At 53.8% G+C, this 14,738-nt stretch overlaps 1 protein-coding gene across 1 annotated transcript; it reads left to right on the top strand.

Moving 5' to 3' along the window:
• The first annotated feature begins 344 nt into the window (after positions 1–344).
• GASK1A (golgi associated kinase 1A) lies at positions 345–14,524 on the top strand. Its single transcript, XM_068935566.1, has 4 exons — positions 345–1,308; positions 10,254–10,376; positions 10,999–11,102; positions 11,648–14,524. Exons 1-4 carry the CDS (start codon positions 823–825, stop codon positions 11,856–11,858), a joined length of 924 nt encoding a protein of 307 aa, XP_068791667.1. The 5' UTR covers positions 345–822; the 3' UTR covers positions 11,859–14,524.
• Positions 14,525–14,738: the final 214 nt, after the last annotated feature.

Below are 14,738 nucleotides of genomic sequence, written 5' to 3'. Positions count from 1 at the left end.
TCTGCCTTTCTCACCCCGCAGGCCCAGCGACCGTGCCGAAGGACGGGCCTGAAACACCCTCCGGCGGCGGCGTTCGCCTTCCTGCTGGCCTTGGCCCTGCTGGCGCTCACCCGCCTGCCCCCGCTGCTTCCCAGCGGCGACGGCGAGGCCCCTTCCCCGGTGGCCCCCCAGCCTGGGGGCTTTTCCCGCTCCCAAGGCCCCCCACGACCCGCCGGCGGCCCGAGGACGGAGGAGCCGAGCGCCCGGCGCCGGCCCAGCCGCGGGCTGCCCCGCGGCAGGAGGCGGCGCGGCGCGGCGGGAGCCGCCGAGGCCGAAGTCCAGCGGCCGCCGGGGGACGTGGGCCTGCGGGCCGGAGCGGAAGAGGAGCGTCGCCGCGTAGCGGGTGACGTCCCCCTCCGTGGCCTCCGGCGGGAGCTGGCGGCCCCTTTCTCCTCCTCCGCTCTTCCCGGGAGGAAAGGCAGCTCGCGGGGCGGCAAGCCGGCGTCCGCTCCCCGCCTTGTGAGCGCCTCCGCGCCGCGGGGCCGGCCCCGACCTGACGCCCCGGCTGGGCGTCCGCCTTCGCCCCTGCCTCGAGCCTTTCGGGCCGGAGCGGGGGCCGGGACGCCTGGCAGAGACGGTCGGCCCGGCCGGAGGCAGGCTGCTGGGCCCTCCTCGCGCCCGCCGGAGCGGGGCGCCCTTCCGGGGCTGCACGGGGCAAAAGGGCTACGGACCACGGGAAGGTGTCCGGAAACGCCGGGCGCTTCTCCCGGCGCCCCGTGGGAGGGCAGCCTGCGCTTTGGAGACGACGTCCCGCCTTGGTTTTCTGCGGACGACGTGCAGAAGATGAAACTGCTGGCCAACGGCGAGGTGGTGGCCAAAACCAGAATCCCAGCCCACGGCCAGATCCTGCGGGTCAGCTTTCAGGCCGGCCCGGACGCTCTCCAGGCTGACCCGGAGGCCGACTGCCTCGACGGGCTGTGCGGCCTCGTCAAACGGCCCGGCGACCTCTACGAAGTCCTGGCTTTCCACCTGGACCGAGTCCTGGGGCTGAACCGGAGCCTGCCCGCCGTGGCCCGCCGCTTCGGCAGCCCCCTCCTGCCTTACCGCTACACCGACGGCGCGCCGCGGCCCGTCGTCTGGTGGGCGCCGGACGTCCAGCACCTCGAGGACGCCGACAACGACCAGAACTCCTTCACCCTGGGCTGGGTGCAGTACCAGGCGCTGCTGCGGCGCGGCGGCGAAGCGGCGGCGGCGGCCGGGCGGGCGCCTTGCCTCGGCGTCCAGCCCGCCGAGTGGAGCCGCCTGGCGCTCTTCGATTTCCTCCTCCAGGTACGGCCGGTGCTTTTGCTCTCAAAATAATCCTGGGCGCTGCCTGCGGGACCCTTCTCTGAGAAACCGGCTCTGCCTCTCGCGCGGCTGCAGCGAGGGTCGGTGGGGGAGCAGGATCGTCCCCGCTCTCACGGACGGCGAAGCTCGTGCAGAATGACTCAGCCGAGCCTGCGGTGACCTTCAGTCACAGGCAGGATTAAGAGCATTTTAAAAAAAAAAAGGGGAGGGGGGGCCCGAAACCTCCACAGGGGTCTGGCTGTGCAGAGCTCGAGCGGAGCTGAGCTCGAGCCGAGCAAGAGGCAGCGAGACCCGGGCAGCAGTTACCAAACGGAGGCAGAGCTCAGCCCCAGGTGATCCAGCTTCCAAACCAAAAGTTCAAACCAGACGTGAAAATGCAGTGGGAAACGGTCCGAGGGAGGCGTTTCCCCTTCCCCCTGCGTAGATTTGCATTTCAGCTGGATCACTGAGGAGCTCACAGAAGTTAAAGCACTGTATAAGAGGGCAAAAGCAGGCTTGCCCCTTATGGAGGCGTTCGCGCTGCTTCCAGCCACAGCAACCCTGCCTTTCCCCAGCGTTAAAGCGTATTTCGGAGGTCACCGGTTTCCACCGTTTCTGGCTGCACCCTCTCTCCGGGGCTGCGACTGGCCCCTGAGCCCAGGCGAGCTGGGAACAGCCCTTGGTGGGCGCCTGCCCGCGGCGAACCCCCGCCAGCCAGCAAAAAGTGGATTTCAGGGCCTGAATCCTCTGTTTAACCTGCTGGTGAGCCTTCAAAGCCAAAGGCGTCGCCGTGATTTATACCAGCTTAATGTCCATCCTGTTACCCGCCACGATCACTTGCAAAAGCCCTCTGGATAATTCAATTTCCCGGGAGAGCCGAGCCCGCCTGCAGGCTGGGGCTCCTGCCTGTCTCATCGGCTTTTCAGCCTGTCAGGTTCTTTCATTCTGGTTTTTGACCAGTTAGTCCACAGCTGGCGACCAGAAAACAAAAAACCTGCCTCATTAGCCTTGCCTGGTCTGTACCGGGGCGCTCTGCTAGAGGTGACGGTCAGGTCAGAAGCCCTCAGCTCACCCCAAGCAGAGGGACGTGGCAGCAGGCGTCCTAAGCCACCAAACGCCGGTTGTTTGCAGAGCTGCCACCTCCTCGAGCAGAGGATGGTGCTGCAGAGCAGGGAGGTTGTTCCAGCACTGCCTTGGCCGCTCGCGTCCGTGCTGCCGTTACGCCAGCGCGGCTGAGCGTGGGGGCTCGAAATGCGTCCTCGGGAATTGCTGGCACGGGGTGCTGCGGAGCACTTCAGTTGCCTCGGGGAGGAGATGCTTTCGCTCCCCGTCACGGCGTTCGCCCTGGGAAAGCATCTTGTAGCCCGCTGCGAGGCTCAATGGCAAAACCCCCTGCGCGCTCGGGCAGTGAGCGCTGCTTTTTGCACTGCCCAGCACTGCGGTCTGTTTGTCCTGCTGTGGCTCTGCAGCCCAGGAGGGACGAGTTCGGAGGGAGCTGTGGGTGCTCGGCGTCTCCCAGGATCGGGCACAGGAGAAGCTCGAGTAGCTGCATCCTCCAGCACACCTTTCATGGGGTGGTTGCTGTTTATTGGTTACAAAAAAAAAAAAGAGAGAGAGCTGCTTATCAAAACCAAGCCGTTACAAGCTTGCGGGCCCGCATTAATACACGCCGTGCTGAATTCGATCTGTGCTTGCAGAAGACCAAAACTGCTTGGTTTGAACGTAGCTAACGGCATCTCCACTGAAGGCCCACGGACGGTTCCCGGAGCCACTGGGGTCTTGGGGGCTGCTACCCGGGCGCCCAGCTCACCCCGGCTCACAGGAGCCGACCTCTTTCTCCCCTCTCCTCCCGCAGGCCACGGGCCCCTCGCGGCCCGCAGACACGTCGCGGGGCGGTGAGTTACCTGCCCGACCCACCAGGTCAATTAAAGCGAGATATCTTTCCGCGGAGCATGCGTGACCCCCAGCAGCATCCTGGCTGCGGGCACCCCACAGGTGCCCCTCCAGGTGTATCGCCCCAGGGAAATCTGTATCTGTAAACGATGTATTCCTCCATGCCACGTGTGCCTCTCTCTCCATGGACGCACCAGAAAAGACAGAGCTAAACAGCCCCTCTCTAACATGCTCCCGGCCTCTGCTGCAGACACCAGGCGCTGCCCTGCGCCTCGGGGAGTTATTTGCACCTGATGCGACGCGCTGCTGCGTCTTCGACAGCTTTTTCCGCAGCTCGTTCAGCAGCTTTTCACGCTCGTTCTCCCCGCTGGTGGACGCCAGCTGGAGGTGAGGCGCGCTGGGGAGGCTGTTAGGTCTGGGCGCCGCCGGCCGGCAGGCAGGGGCTTGTGCCTCTCTTTGCAGGTCTCTGCTAGACAAAACCACTGCCAAGAAGGGTGGACGGGAGCGATTTCACTTGTTCGCTCAGCTTTCAGTCTCGGCCCGAGGGATGTCACCATTTCACGAATTCTCCAGGCTTCAAGCCTAGGCAAAACCTCTCTAGCAATAATAATAATAAAAGCCTTACCATTTGAAAGCTTTCCTCCATCTCTCCGTCACAGCACAGCACAGCACAAGAAGGCACAAGTCCAATTTTTTTTTTTTGAAGTGAGTTATCTCGAAACAAAAATATCTTTCCTTTTGTGCTCATAGATGCTAATTTTCTGGAGGCTTCGGGTTTAATAATTGCTGGCTTGGTAGTGGAGATGGAGGTTTGCGTCCCTCTTAACGTTACACGGAGCATGGGAGCGTTGTGCCGACGCCGCTTGGCCTGAGCAAGGTCTGCGCTCGGGCCCCGAAGGGGAAACGCGAGCAGGTTTCAGGCACGGCTCATCCGAACCTGCTCTCCTGTAGCTGAGCTTTACCCTTGCGCCGCCCCTCTCCCTGGGCTGGAGCTGCTGCTTGTGGGCTCAGCAAGGGGTCAGAACGGGGCGTCCGTATTTAAAAAAAGAATATTCTGCATCTCCACCAGCTCGGTCTGACCAAGGTGGTGCTGGTGTATGAAGTCGGGATCCTTTCCCTTTTATACCATAGTGTTTTTCTCCTCCTCCTTGGCATTAAGAGTGCTTAATCTTCAGTCTGGAAAATCATATCCTGCTGCTACGAGGGATTACTACAGTGTCACAAACACAGAATTATGCTTTATTAGGGGCAACTGTGAGGAGGCAAGAGTGGTTTCTGTGAGAAAAAGCACATTTTGGCATCTCAGGGCTGTAACTTTGCTTGTTGGAGAGAAACATATGGGGAAACTACCTGAAAGGACAATTAAAAAAAGCAAAAAAAAAAAAAAACCCAAAAAAGGACTATTAAAATATATGCTTTCATTATTTTTGAGGGGGAGGCAAAGCAAAGCCACCCGCTGCTGCTGCCAGTAGTTAGCTGCAGCGAGCACATGAGATGATTAACTACCCTCTTCCCCTCCTCTCCCAAGCAAAAATCCCAATGAGTGCAGTGGGAAGTCCCCAGGGAACAGGATGGAGTTTTAGGAGACTTTTTCCCCAGGGGGTTGAAACAGTGAAATGATAAATCAAAGAGCAATCCACAGGCTTTTCTCAATAACTCCAATGGGATCCTCCCATGTGGAAAAGTCACATAAAGGTAAAAAGGCACAAAGTCAGCAGGTTATTATAGAAATGAAATATCATCTTTCAGAAATGGCTTTAGCATCCCACAGTACTTAATGGAGAAAGAAAAGCTGTGAATTTTGAATTCTCCTATACAGCTCTGAGCCAGGCATTGAATTCTTTATTATTTTCTACAAGAGGGTCCTAAAATTCAGCTTATTCTTTACTAATTTCTCTCAATCTTTGCCATGAGGAAATGCCCCTATTGTCGGCAGGCTCCTGAGCCCACGGGAGCTGCAGATCCCTCCCCAGTGGCTAGCGGCTCTGACTGCCATCCCCTACCATCTCCGCACAAAGACTGCTCCTCTGTCTGAAACTCAAACCATGTCTCGAACCAGTCTATCGACCCTTCAGCGCAGGCAGAAAAACTTGCTGCCAAGAATAATTTCCCAGAGAGAGCATATGGCTTACTGTGAGCATGGTTATTTGCTCAGTGGGACCCGAAAGGATTGGTTAGCTCCCGTCTGGCAACGGCTGCGGCATTCACCGCAGCTTTGGGTCACCAACTTTGGGTCCGTCAGTCCTTTCAAATACCACTGCCTTCTTTGATTTGGCTTAACAACGTGCCCTTGCTTGCTCTTTTCTCTGCTCCGCTGGCGGGGAGCCCAGTCCAAGTCTGTAGTAAATGCGTGGGGATCCCATTAAAACATAAGAGGTTAAAATAATTTGGTCCCAGTCTTGCTCCTACTGTTGTTGAGCACAAAATTCCCATTAAGTTTCAGGGTAGCTGAATTATGTCCAGCCAAGACTGAATCCAGCATGTCTGAAGTTGTCTACAGAGGCAAACCTCTCATTGCAAAGCTTTACCACAGGCAAAACTCAAAACGCTGTCAAAAAGAAGCAGCTATTCTTTTTGTCCATGACTTTAAAAAGAACCAAAAATATTGGCACGTTTACTCCAAAGTCCTTCAGCAGTGTCCTCCCCTGGTGCAACCTCTAAATTACACCCTCTTTCCAGAAGGCTGTGTAAGGCCTTCACGGTGGAAATTCCATTTCTTCAATGGAAATGAGAATCAGCCACAAAATTAATTGCCTGTAAAAACCACCCAGACAAAATAAAGTACTAATCCAAAACTAAAATAAAGTGCAGAACCTCCCCCCGCCCCCGACACACATCCTTGGCTTACCATCCTTCGACAGACACAGGCAAAGAATAAGCAGAAAGTTTCAAAAATGCCTTCCAAATCAGCCATGCAAAGCCTGCCCCACCAAGGGGAAGAGGGTATGAAGGTGCCTTGTCTGGTTCTCCACCTTTCGGATACCTCATTCCTTTTCTCCCACATCCCATGAAAGGAAAGTTTTCCTTGTGGAAACTGCCCCAGCCCAAGTCAACGCCTGGAAACGCCTAGCCTGGTTGGCTAGGGGCTCTGGGGTGGCCGAACTTTGCCTGGGTCCCAGTAACGCTGCAGTCTTCTCCCCCCTGTGACCTCCTTGTGCGCCTCTCCTGTCCTTCAAATCCTGCCTTTAGACCAAAAGCTTTTTGACCCAAAGGTTGCCACACAGTTTTGCAGAGCTAAGGGTGATTCAGGCTGGAGCGCCATGTCCTCCCAGCGCTTTCCTTCCAAGCACCCTTGCCTTGAAAGTTTGTAGCACTGAGGCCCCAGGAGGCTCGAAACCTCCGAAATAGAGACTGCTCAGGAAACCTGCCCCTGTTGCATATATGCATTATGATGACGTCTTTAACTACATGGTCACATAATTCTTTTTTCTCTTTTCCCACAGGATGAATATACAAACCCCTTTTTCCCTCCCAGCAGCTTTCAGAGCTGTTTACTGACAGCTGGGGAACGCAGAAAACTCAGGACTTAATGCCAATTCTGTTTGAATGGCTATAGGCTTTTCTGCCCTTCGGGCCCTGGATGCGCTCTGTCTTCTTTGGTTCGGAACTGCCCTCCGAGCCTTGGCCTCTCACCATCCAGGCTGGACTTGCATGGCTTTACCCCCAGCTCCAGTGTCTTTTCAATGATTCAAGACTTTTTGGTGTCTTATTTGAGAACTTCAGTAATCATAAATGATGTCTATTGAATGCTTTCCTGTCAGCTCCGTATGAGTAAAAGCCTTATCCTTTCCTTCTTTCTCTTTCCTCCTTTCCTGGCAGAAAGACAGAAAGAAATGTCTGGAGTTTCATTACCTTTTTGACCCCCTAACTACCTTGCAGGTTTAGTCCTTGGTCTTCAGGATTTAATGGTCCTGGTGGGTCCAATTGCCTCTCGAGTCTGGCAGACTCTACTTTATGGGCTTTTGTATCATAATTTCCAGTGTTTCCTTTCCAGCAGAAAGTTGGGAGAAGTAGCTCTCAGCACTGGGAGAACTGGTTCTAGTCCCAGTTTAGCCTCTGGGACCTTGGCTCAGAGCTCTGTTTTTCCCTATCCATAGGATATTGCCCTATTCCATTGTGTGAAGGAGGGCTTAAATCGGTAATGCTTATAAAGAGCTTTGAGCTCACTGGTTGGAAGATGGTGTGCCACATACCTTTTTTTTATAGCAGTAAGATTTATTGTACCGTTCATTAAAGCCACTTCAGCTCTGATGAGTAGAAATGAATATAAATGACACAGGGAGAGTCAAGGGGAGGAAGAGTTAGTCAATACATCAGAGATGCTCTCAGCATCTCAACAATTAGATAATCCATCTTCTGGGGCCTCATCTTGGACACCAGATTCAGCCTCCACCTTATACTTCTGCTGGTCTAACATGCCTTTTTCTTGGTTTCCTCAAAACAGTCCCACAGCAGCTCACATCCCAGTGGGTAGGAAGAAGCAATCATTACATATCCAGCCGGGTGCACACAGTGACTGGCACATGAACCAGCCAGGGCAAGGTGTTTTTTTTTTAATGGACACATGGTCAAAGTGGGGCTCCACCTTCAGAAAAGAAGAGGAAGGGACAAAAAAAACAGTCAAGATGTGTAGTTATGTTAATGTAAAGTAATGGAAGCAGGGAGCCATTTCTGTAGCACATGTGGCTAAACACTGAGCTTGCACCCTGTGCTTCCAGAAGCCTAAGCCAACCTGCTGCTAGGTTAGCTGTTTTTGCAGTTAATAAAGGAATTGTTTCCCTTACCTCTCTGAGATGAGAGAACCTGGGCCAGAAGGCAGAGAGCCATAACAGCCCATAACCACATCCTGTAACAGCCGTGGGTTTCTGCACAGCCCCGCCATGAATACGCAGAATTTCCATCTTTCGGCTGCATGAACACATTTAAGGTCTCCCTAAATCATCTCAGATTTTCTTTATGTTCTGTACAGTCTATTAATTCTGCTATGATGGAAAACAACAAAGTGAGTGAGAGAAATTGGCGTGCTGAGCTTTCCAATATGAAGACAAAGGAAATGCATGGAAGAAATGTGATATTTTCTTTCATTTCAATATTTTTCCTGTCAAAAGACATTAACACTTTAGCTGTTGGGTCTACCAGAGGAGAAATATTGACTTGAGTGCCTCATTAAACATCAAGAAGTACAGGGATTTGTTAAGGAATTCAGATGGGGGACTAATCTTGCTTCTGAAAGAGTTATGAATAACATGGGCTTTTTTTTTTTTTTTGCTGCAATGGTCTGAACAGGCCATCAGAGCTGTAGGCAGTGAGTCCACAACCTATAGCCAGCCGTGGCGGCTCTCGCACACAGCCACGGCGAAGGGTGTCTGACAGAGGAGAGCGGCCATCTGCCCTGCAGACTAACAGAGACGATCCAGTGGCTTCTTCTGACAAAGCTACCGAACCTTAATGGTTATCGAGGCACGGTCATTACAGCTGGGTCTTAATGAGCCTCAATTTAAAGTGGGCTCCCCTTCTTTCCCCTGAGGGTGTGGGTAGACGTGCCGTGCCAGGGGGCTGGAGCGAGCGGGTGCACGGTGTGGATGGGGATGCGGGAGGCATGTGCCAGGACCAGCTCTGCTCCAGCATCAGCAGGTGCAAAGTCCTGCATTAGCACCCCGTTCATCTTTTGGCTGGCAACGGCAGCAAGATTAGCAGTGGTGCAAAGCTGGGTACCGGAGCCAGAGGATTTTTTTACCAGCAACACATGCCACGAGGCTGAGATGCCACCAGCGAACGCTAAAATCAGGGCTTAACTGGCAGTAGTTCCCCCCTTGGCCCCCCTCTTTGGGGGCCGCCTCGCTTCCTGAGCTGCCGCCTGCCTCTGCTGGGTGTTGCTCCGAAGCGCCTGAGCGCAGGCTCACTTTTCCTGGCAATTCGCAAAAAATCTCTGGGATAGACCTTTCCCCACCCCTTCTACAGGTCTCCTCGGTGGGGAGAGACAGCCCTTAGGCTTTGGATAGTAACGTCCAATGTTTTAATTACTGCCAGATGTCTCTGTCTCATGTTCCTTCGGGCAGCGAATGCCTGTGTCACTGGTACAGGGTCATTCCTAGCAGGGATGCTGGTAACTCCAGGTCCAAAAGCAGGAGGAATTAATTTAAATCACACCTTCTCACTCAGTAAATTCAAAGATGGTCAAATTCAAGAGTCGCTGGCAACGGCTGGTGCACGGGAAGGAGCAGGGACAGGCAAGCGGTGCTGTCCCCCACCTGACTAACACCTGAAACACAGGGAGCTTCCCGGCAGCAGCAGCATTTCTGCAGGGCTGCGGTGTGGGAGGGGGACAGCACCTGCGTTTTGCTGGAAAGCCTCGACCACAGGGAGCTTTAACAGGGCCTGCAAATAGTTAAACGCAAACGTAGTTAAAACAAGTTCTCATGGCCTAACTTAAGTATCAGGCATGCTCTGTATAAAGCATATATTACTTTTCCCCTTACTGATCCTTTTCCATTCATCTTCTTTTTATTGAGAGCTGTTAGATTACTAGTAAGGATGGATGAAACAGCACATATGAAAAGGGAGCCAGCTGAAACCATCATATGGTGAACGAAGATTCAGTCTGAGAAAAATCTCCTTTTGAGGTTTAAAACATTAGATTCCCTTGTTTTTTGTTTTTCTTTCCTTCTTTTTTTTTCTCTCTTTTTTTTTTTTTTTTTTTTTTGCATTCACTGCTGTGTACATCTCCCCTTGGTTCCAGCTGGAAATATGAACTGTTCAATCCATACAAATATCAAGCAGCAGGTGTCTCAACCCTAGCAGGAAAGCCTGTCACTGTGATCTTTGCAAGTCTCTTCCCCAAGCCAGAGCGGGCTCGCTAATCAGCTAAGCTTGCAAATGCTTCCCTGCCTCTCTCTCACCCACTGACATAAGCAGCTTTTCATTTAATGACTAGTGAAGTTTCCTAGAAACTTCATATTTTCTTCTGCGCGAGAGACGTTCCCTGTGCGAAATGCAACGTGACATCCCTGCTCTGAGCTTGCCCGACCGCTCAGGTCCCCACGTGTCTCCCACAGGTGCACGACCGCCTGGACCGCTACTGCTGTGGATTTCAGCCGGAGCCGTCGGAGCCCTGCGTGGAGGAAATGCTCCACGACAAGTGCCGAAACCCCGCGGAGCTGGCCTTGGTCCACATCCTGGTAGAGCATCCCAGCTCTCGCGCCCCCCCTATTCCTTGTCCTGGTCCCCTGCGGCTGCTGGGGCAGCAAACAGGACAAAAATCATCTCCCTTGGGAGAGGTCCCAGGGGTTACTGGGGGCTGAGGCGCCAGGCGGAGCCGGTGTGACTTCAGCGTCATGCTGCGAGGACCACCAGCCCTTCGCCCAAACGAAATGAGCTTTTCCCTACTGTGAGAGCAAGCAGCGGACTGCTGCTGCGCATTGGCCCTAGACCCTAGTACACCCAACGCGCTGGGAAAGGCAAGAGGAACGGCACGCGGTCGCCGAGTCACCCACGTGCGAAAACGAGCGCTGTGCTGCCCTGCGCAATAACCGGACGTGCGGCGCGGAGACCTACAAGAGATGAGGCTAAGCGCAGCTGCTAACGTGACCGTCAGCTTAACGGCTGGGCGCCGGTGGCTCCTGCTTTTCCCGTGCCGGGTGGGGTGCCAGGCACGGAGGGCTCTGCGGCTTCGGCAGCTGCCAAGCCCCAGGTGCTCTCACAAAAAACCCCGTATATCGAAAAAAAAAACAAAACAAAAAACCCCCCAAAAGCCAGACACTCTGTGATATGTGAACTTCTCTTTCTCACCTCCGCTGCCAGGTCCGGAGGAGCGCGCCGTCCCGCCTGGTGTTCATCGACAACGCGGGCCGGCCAAGGCACCCGGAGGCCAAGCTCAACTTCAGGCTGCTGCAAGGCATAGAGAGGTGAGGGTGGGGGGCGGCGGTGCCCTGCCGGCCCCCCGCCGTTCTGCTGCCTTCCCCTGCGTGTGCCCCCCGCGCGCCGAGTGTCCGAGCGAGTGGGTTCGCGGCCCCGTGGCACGTGCCCGCTCGGTCCCGATCCTGCTCTAGCACAAATCAGGGCTGGCGGAGGAGGTTGGAGCACCATTGCCTGGCAGATATTCGACGTGTTATCAGCCCCTTGATTTGGCGCTCACTTGGGTCCCTTTCCGATTAAGCTCTCCTGCATACGCGTCGCAAGGGGAGTTTTACGTGCGAGGCTCTTGGCGGGGCGCTGATCTGGGCGCGCACCGAACAGCGTGGGATATTGCTCCTCACATCCGCGCATCCCAGCGTAACGCCCATTTCCAGCACGATTTCCGCACGGCGCAAGGAAGAAACGAATCCAAGCCCTAACACAGGGAAGGGGTGAAGGTGGCCTTTGCTCCAGCCACCGCGCGGCTGCTCTCCTCTCTGCCTTCCTTTACCTAGGTAACCCTTTTCTTTCTCTCTTTTCTCATTTTCTGTTTCAGCTTCCCGGAGACGGCCGTGGCCATGCTCAAGTCAGGCTGTTTGCAAAACGTGCTCCTGAAGTCCCTGTACGTGGACCGGGAGTTTTGGGAAAGCCAGGGTGGCTCCGAAGGCCTGCGACCTTTGCTTCAAACCCTGGAGAGACGCGGGCAGATCTTACTGCAGTACATCCAGGAGCACAAGCTGACGGTGTTCAGGGACCCATCGCTCTAAACCGCCCCCACCTGGGGGCACACGTTTGCCTTGCAACAATGGATATACCTCGCACCCCTGTTTTTTATGATCTGAAACTGAGTGTGGGTTACTGCTTCTTCAAAAGTTTTTTTCCTCCTCCCCCTTTGATAGCATGTCCTTTTCCAGGACACCCTGGAGAAGGGTGCCCAGGAAGTAGGAAAGAGGAGGAGGACACTTCTGAAATGACCCACAAACAGTTGAGAAAAACATTAACCAACATTTATTAAGTGACAGTTATCAGCATGGATTTTTCAAAGGAGTTGCATTGCAGTGAGATTTTTGAGTGCCTTTGTCCCCCCGGCAACTTTGAAACCTGTAGGCTTGAATGGGTCATTGGAAGATGGTGGAGAACTTGAGAAAAGAGTGAACAAGCGGCGAGGGGCGTTGGTCAAAGTTCGGGGAAGTCACTGTGAGTTTTTCCATGGCTTGCAGTGGGTTTTTCTGATCATTCCTTCATAGTTACCAAAACAATGAAAGCAGAGATTTTGGTTTGTCATGGGGAAAAAGAGAGGGGTGCTTTCTACGCGGAATAAGCAAAGACAAGTGACGTGGGCTGAGCTCTGTTGTCCCCAGCCGAGGAGGTGACGTGCGCTCGGCAACGAATGTAACTCGCTCAGCCCTAGCGAAAAAACGGGGCCAGGCTGGATGGCGGGAAGCACCCGGCGGCGGCTGCTCCTGTGAAGTCGGCAGCGCGCTCCCCTTCTAGCGGATCGAGTGCTTCCTCAGGCCCCCCGCACGGAAATGCGACAAGCCTGGTCTGCTGCCAAGGTGCATTGTTAATGTGGGATTTGAAAGTTTAAATCTTTCTTCTTCTTTTTTTTTTTTTTTAGCTATGAGAGGATTAAAACAGAAAGCACCTCCAAGCCCTGCTTCCTGCTAAAAATGCTCCCGACTGCTCTCTTAAGCACGTCTGCATGAAACTTCTTCTAAGGCTTGCAGAAATATGTTTTAACGAAAATGCAAAAATAATTCAACAAAAGGCAATCAAGTGCAAAATGCTTTCTGAGTGGGCTGACATATCTGGCAAAACCCAGCCTGTTTTTGTCATCTCTCTACGTTCAGTGGCTCAGACAGTAAGAAACGCCGTGACAGGGCGCAGCAAAATCCCTGATAAATAGGTCCTCAAATGCCAGGGCTGAAAAAAAATTAAAAGCAAAACGAACAGGAGAAAAAGATAAAAAGCAGCGGCTAGTCTGGAGCATTTCTGTCTCTCTCCAACGTTTTTCACATTTTAGGCCTGCAGGCAATGCTTGCGTCCCAGGAGCAGCCGACCTCTGCTTTGTGGGCTGCTGGTTTCCACCAGGAGACTTCTCACCCTTCACGGTCGGGCACTCGCTGCTCACACGTGCCCAGCCACGCGCCGGAGCCTGGACGGGTGAATTCAGCCCACCAGCAGGAAAGCTGGGTCCCACTGGACGTTTAACCAAACATCAGCATTGGCAGAAGTGATATTATATTTGTGTTAGGCTCTTTAAGGGGGCCTCACAGAGCAGCTCTTCGTTTCTCCAAGGCCCAGTTAAGATGCTATGGGCAGAGCCTCCATCCCTGAGCCACTTTCAGTCGTTCATTACTTTGGAAAGGCTTGAGGAGCCTGGGCTGCGCGTCTGTGCTGCCGCCTGGGCTTTGGAGAAAACGGGCACCTAGGCAGCCAGCGAGGCAGAAAAGGCAGGGATTTCCTGCTCCATCCGTCGCAGCAGCGTGTCAGGTTAAGAGCCTGCAAGCGGGTACTTTAAAGACCACGTGGATAAGCACAAGCAATTACCTTTCCTTCCCTCTTTTCCTCTTGCTTAAGAGAAGTGAGGCGAGAGCACCGTTAATCAACAAGCGCGAACGCTCTCCAGAAGCGTCGGTAGTCACCAACGCGCCCAGAGCGCCGGCAGCACCTGACGGGAGATGTGCCTCTGCGTCAGGCAGGGGACATCTTTCCTCCGCCACCGTCTCCCGCTCAGGAGTTATCGCCCCCTCTTGCCGCGCGGTGGGATGGGATGGACGACGGGCCGGGGAGCCCTGCGGCTGTGCAGCTCAGCGCCTTTCCTCCTGCTGCTTATGGCAGCTCTCGGCAGTGTCTGTGAGCGTAGCCTGCAAGCGTGCGGGAGAGCAAAACGAATCATTCTGTGGTCTGTGAAGAGCCATGCCCAGGCACAGGCTTGTATGAACAAATGAGACTAATAACGCAACATAATCAAATACAGAAAATACACCATGAAAAACTACATGCTAGCAGCAGCATTAATTTGGATGTGAAGCATAGGTTGCCATCTTGTTTTCTCATTAAAATGAGAAATTTCCTTAAATGAGTTTTTCATCCAGTGTATGTCAAGTCCTCAGCCAGAAGCGGGAGGGAGGTGGGGCCCTGCAGGGTGGCCACGGCTGTTGACGTACGTGGTTGTGCTGCTGGCACAGCAGCACCCTCGCATTGCCTCCGGCTGCATCTGCTCGACCTTAGCATTGCACATCGTAGTGAGGATTTCTCTAATTTTTTGGATTTTCTTATTTGTAACATGTGAGTTTGCTGGCTGAGCACACATGTGGGAACATCTGTAAACACTTACGCACTTGAATAAAAAGCACTGTTGAATTAACAAGGAGCCATGTATGGATAAATGAGAAAAATAAAAGGCATGGTGTTGCTGAGACTGATAGTTAGCATGCTGTGTGTTCATATTTTCCACATGCATTTCTCCATGCGCACAGCAGAGCACACGCTCTCCGTGAAACGTGGTCATAGCAGTGGAGGAAAACCCTGTGGACGGCTCTGGACGCATCAGCCTCTACCATGCAGTGTCGGGGTCAATTTGCTCCAGCTATGAATATGTCACATTGCCTACTATAAACTTACTTTTGCGGTTTTATAACATA

The sequence above is a fragment of the Struthio camelus genome, chromosome 2 (genome assembly GCF_040807025.1).
Source record: "Struthio camelus isolate bStrCam1 chromosome 2, bStrCam1.hap1, whole genome shotgun sequence".
NCBI classification, from domain to species: Eukaryota; Metazoa; Chordata; class Aves; order Struthioniformes; family Struthionidae; genus Struthio; species Struthio camelus.
Note: the sequence above shows the minus strand (reverse complement) of the source record. Positions and strands in the feature narration are given on the sequence as shown.

Excerpts from the sequence above, each read along its gene's own strand:
- GASK1A (XM_068935566.1), top strand. The coding sequence starts at position 823 with ATGAAACTGCTGGCCAACGGCGAGGTGGTGGCCAAAACCAGAATCCCA. Across the intron at positions 10,377-10,998 it reads TGGCCTTGGTCCACATCCTG|GTCCGGAGGAGCGCGCCGTC; the intron begins GTAGAGCATCCC and ends CTCCGCTGCCAG. Across the intron at positions 11,103-11,647 it reads CTGCTGCAAGGCATAGAGAG|CTTCCCGGAGACGGCCGTGG; the intron begins GTGAGGGTGGGG and ends TTTCTGTTTCAG.